Source organism: Myotis davidii, unplaced genomic scaffold (genome assembly GCF_000327345.1).
Source record: "Myotis davidii unplaced genomic scaffold, ASM32734v1 scaffold5178, whole genome shotgun sequence".
Taxonomy (NCBI): domain Eukaryota; kingdom Metazoa; phylum Chordata; class Mammalia; order Chiroptera; family Vespertilionidae; genus Myotis; species Myotis davidii.
In genome coordinates, this window is record NW_006289735.1 from 1,155 (window position 1) to 5,929 (window position 4,775).

General features: G+C 43.8%; 1 protein-coding gene across 2 annotated transcripts in view; it reads right to left on the minus strand.

Moving 5' to 3' along the window:
• Positions 1 to 3,144: 3,144 nt before the first annotated feature.
• The window catches only part of LOC102752468 (GTPase IMAP family member 7), a 7,925-nt gene continuing 6,294 nt past the window's right edge, over positions 3,145 to 4,775 (minus strand). For both annotated transcript variants that reach the window (XM_006762320.2, XM_015563015.1), the window contains one exon: positions 3,145 to 4,479. In XM_006762320.2, the coding sequence (XP_006762383.1) occupies positions 3,554 to 4,438 (885 nt within the window). In that variant the 5' untranslated portion in view covers positions 4,439 to 4,479 and the 3' untranslated portion in view covers positions 3,145 to 3,553. The remainder of the gene's footprint in view (positions 4,480 to 4,775) is intronic.

Here is a 4,775-nt window from a genome sequence, read left to right on the forward strand (position 1 = left end):
ACCTCATATGCTAATTGTCCATCCAACTCTTTGACTGTTTGACCAGTCACTATTATGCTCACTGACTACCATAGGGCAGATGCTGTGACCGGTAGGTTAGCTTCCTTCTGGGGTCTGTTCAATGGGGACTGGGCGAGATGAGCTGAACATTGCCTGGATTCCTCCCACAGTCCCTCTCAGACTGGCCAACCTGCTGGGCTCCCTCCCTGGCTGGCCAGACCTGATCGGGACTGGGTGAGATGGGCTAGACACACCCTGGAGCCCCCCTGTGGTCCCTCCCCTGCCCCAATTGTGAACCAGTGATGTCCCTCGGCCTGACCTGCACCTTCTCACGATCCAGGACCTCTCAGGGGAGGTTGGAGAGCCTTCATTGTTCAGATACTTCATTTTTTATATTTGCTTAAAAACATAGATGAGACTGTTGTTTAAAATCACATGTTGGTTCCAAAACTCCTCGGAGTTTTAATCTGAAACTAGCCCCCATGTAGAGGGCAGGGAAAGATTCAAAAGAGAAGCAGGCCATGGCAGATGGGTAGGTGGTAGTTTAATAAGCTAAGAAATTTACTTACAAGGCTTGTCTTGGGTGGCCCAAAGACAAATCTTCTCTGCACTTGCCTGCCAGATTTGAAAAAATTATGTAGCTGGGCTGAATCAGGTACACCATCCTGATGGTCTCAACAACACATTACTATTTCAAGGCTGTGTCCTTGAGGCAGCTCCTGGGAGGGAAAAGGCAAGCTGAAAGCCCATTTGGTCCATGCTTCAGGTCAACGGGAGGTCACATCTTCTCCATGATGTTCCCTAGTGTAACAGGACACAATGGGTTCAAAGGAACACAGTCTTGGTGGGAAAAAAGTTTTATTTCCAGTTGTAACAAGTAAAGGAGACAGGGGAATATTTTTCAAAGCTCTGCTTCCTTAAGGGAGGCTTAACCATTGCCTATATACATGGTTTGATTAATTACATGTTGATTTTTTCTTTGTAGCTGGCTAAACTCATCAGTAGTCATTCAGGTCAAATTCATCCACTAGAGCTCCTCTGCAAAATATTGTGCCACATTTTAGCATTCAGTAAGAACTGCTCAGACTTGAGACTCTTGTCCATCTGTCACCAACACTCATGCATACTGATCGGCTTTCACAATTTCATATGCCACCCCCTTCTTATGAAATGTGCCCTGATAGGTCAGCAAGGGGCTTTAAAAGCATGGAAATGGCTCTTTTGGCAGCTACTCCCCCATATGCCATAGCAAGAATACAATCGCAAGTAAAAACACAGGTTAAGACACCAATTCCCAAAACCAAGAATAACATTTTCCACTCAGAACATGACCCAAACCACTGACTTTGCAAGTCTCTTGATCTGGGGGTCTGATCACTCAGGGAGCTGACTGGTATTCTCATGCGATTAAGCAAAGATGATACATTAATGGATTCATCAGGTATGAACACAAAACATTCCGCTTGGGCAATGACACAGATTTCAGCTGTCAGGAGAGATAGTCTGGTGTCAGGAAACACTAGAGGGGATTTTTAAAAGAAACATTAGTAATGGTCAGTGTACGTCTGAAAGAGCAAAGATGGTGGGTATTGTTAAGAATTATCAATCAGGATACTAGCAGCAGAGATGGCCCACTCTAATTAGGAACTTGGTTGAGAGTCAAGTGCAAGGGTTTCCTACAAGCTGTGCACACAGGGTATGCAAGTGACAGGGGAGACTTCTGGCAACAGTGAAGAAATAGCACCCTAACCGTAAAGGGGTGAAGATAACAGGAACCCAGAAAAAGAGTTGAGTAGAGAAGGTGTGATTTTTGGCTTAGGCTTGCAGCTGGTCAGAGATGGCCTTGCTGGATGAGAGGCAGGAGGACAAATACCCCAACCTTGCTTTTCTACCCAGAAGAGATCTCCTGTTTGCACTTCCCATAGGCAGAAGCCAGGCCAAACTCACAGAGCCAAAGTTCTCGCCTATGTTGTTAGAGAGGACAAAAGTCTTAAGATCTGGGCAATTCTTACTCAATGCTGCTCTTGCTAAATGTTCTAATACACCAGTCTAGCTATAAACAGGATGATCTTGGCAAGAACTCAGCAGTATTACTGTAGCCAACTGCAAAGAATAAACCAACATGTAATTGACCAAATAGTGTAAGGAATGGCCAAGCCTCCCTTTGAGGAGACAGAGGTTTTTATATGAATCCCATGTTTCCTTAATTTGCTACAAGTAAATAAAACTGCCTTGGGACAACCATGTCTCCTTCTTGAGTACAACACCCTAAGTGGAGAACCTTCGGGTTGGGTAACAATGTGATCCACATAGGTCAGCCTCCTGGGGCAAAGAACTAGCATGAAGGAGGGCAAAGGATGGATCTACAGAGGCAAAGGAAAAATATTTGGCAGAGAAGAGCTTCTTAAGTTAACATTTTAATAGATATTTAAAGTTAGGTACCTTAAAAAGAAAAGAGGGATAAAACAGTAAGAAAATTCCATAACTCCCAGATGTCCATGTGTTACTGGACAGGGACCGGCCCAAAGTGGATCTGCCTAAGGCTGGCCTGTAGTGTTTGGGTTCCTTTCCTTTTTTTAAAAATTAATCTTTATTGTTGACAGTATTAGATATGTCCTCCTTTTTACCCCATAGTGTGTGGGTTCTTGATTTGGTACAGGAAAGATTTCAAAACACAAGTCCAGGTGATTTTGAGAGTATGTTTATTAAAGCTGCCGTCAGTGAAATAAAAGAAGGGGTTTGGGTAGAAGAAGCCACAACAGAGTGCTTAGGTGGGGCTGCTTTGGCTCTGGAAATGTTATAGGAAAGAACTGAGCCAAGGCAGGTCTGCTTCAGCTATCTGGGAAGTCAGGAAAAAGGGGGCCTTGGAGACAGGATCAAGGGCTGAGTCTGGGTCCAGCTGTCACTGCCCACTGCTCTGCTGACTGCAAGTCTCTCATGGGGAACCTTAGCATTTAAAAAGAAATAAAAAGTTCATACCTGGCCCTAACTGGTTTGGTTCAGTGGATAGAGCATCGGCCTGTGAACTGAAAGGTCTCAAGTTCAATTCCGGTCAAGGGCATGTACCTTGGTTGCAGGCACATCCCCTGTAGGAGGTGTGCAGGAGGCAGCTGATCGATGTTTCTCTCTCATCAATGTTTCTAACTCTCTATCCTTCCTCTCTGTAAAAAATCAATAAAATATATTTTTTAAAAAAGTTCATGCCTGTAAAGGAGCATGGGCCTGCTCTAAAGCAGTGAGCTTTATTTATTTATTTTTTATTTTTATTTTTATTTTTGGTGGCCAAGTGACAAGGGCACGTACCCGAGAGAGCAAGGAGGCATCCTTCCTATATCTAACTTTAGAAGTCACAGCCATCCACTATTTGCCAAATCAGTCACAAAGTCCATGAAATTGCAAGGCAGTGGCACAGACCCATATAACTCAACAAAAGGAAAAGCAAGCTGAGATTATAAGAAGAATAGGTGGTGTAGAAGATACTATTATAACCATTTTTTTGAAAATACAATCTTCCACAGTAACAAATCATGGCAAATGAAAAAGAAAATATACACTATTTGAAAAACCTATGCCACAGACTTGAAAGCATATTTCTAATCCTTTGTACAATATCTGCAAATATATTCCTTTCAGCTTCTTCCCTTATATCTTTAATTCGTTCTTCATGCTTCATCTTTAGGAATTTTATTTTTTCCTCTTTTTCTCCCTGTGATATTTTTCCCTGATCACATTCCTTTTCTGTTAGTTTAATTTCCTTATCCAATTGCTCAGCATAGATTTTCTTCAAGGCTTCTGCCTGGCGTTTCAGCTTTTCATCTGTGTCCTTGTAAATGGCATCAGAAAAGTGAGCCCCTCCGTTCTTCTGCACCATTTCCTCTATCATCTCCACCAGCTCCTGCAGTTGAGCTTCCTTCTCAGCTTCATCTGCATTCTTGTTATTGAAGGCACAGCAGCGGGACCCACACTCCTCGATGATGTTTTTTAGGTCCACATCTGATTCTTCTAAAAAGTCACTCAGTGTCTTATCCAAATCATCTTTGCAAGTGAACAACATGATCATGTGCTTCATGGCCGCCACCCCAAAGATGGCCTTGATCAATGCAACTGTTCTCTGCTCCTCCTCCGTGTGGCGGCCCAGCGGTAGTACCAGGATGATGGCATGAGGCCCAGGGCAGGATAAGAGGACACACCTGCTGATTTCCTGACAGGTGGTCTGCAGTTTCTCCTTGGTGTCAAAGAGCCCTGGGGTGTCCACAACAAGAAGGTTCCTCCCCTTCCAGCGTCGCTCTGCTTTCTGACATTCCTTGGTAACAGCATGGGGAGCAGCTTTAGATTCAAATGCTCTTCTCCCAAGGATGGTGTTTCCTGTTGCACTTTTTCCATTTCCGGTTTTCCCCACCAGAACAATCCTCAGAGTGTTGTCCTGAAGACCAGCCATGTTTGTTTCAAGAGGTTCTGTGCTTTAGGCTTCCACAAGACCTTATGAAGGGAGGAGAGTGGAGAAAGGTCAACTTAGCTAAGTGGGAACCATTCCCAACCCCTTTTCTTCGTTCTTTTCCTCCCTGAAAATTTGTAATAGTCTATTACTCATTACAAGAATGGAGAAATGAGAGAAACCATGATGGCGGCATAGGTAAACACCGGAGTTAACTGCCTCAAACAACCACTTCAAAATACAACTAAAAGATGGAACGGACATCGCGCAGAACCACAGGAAGACTGGCTGAGAGGAAATTCTTCAACTAGAAGGAAAGAGAACAGCATGCGAGATTCAG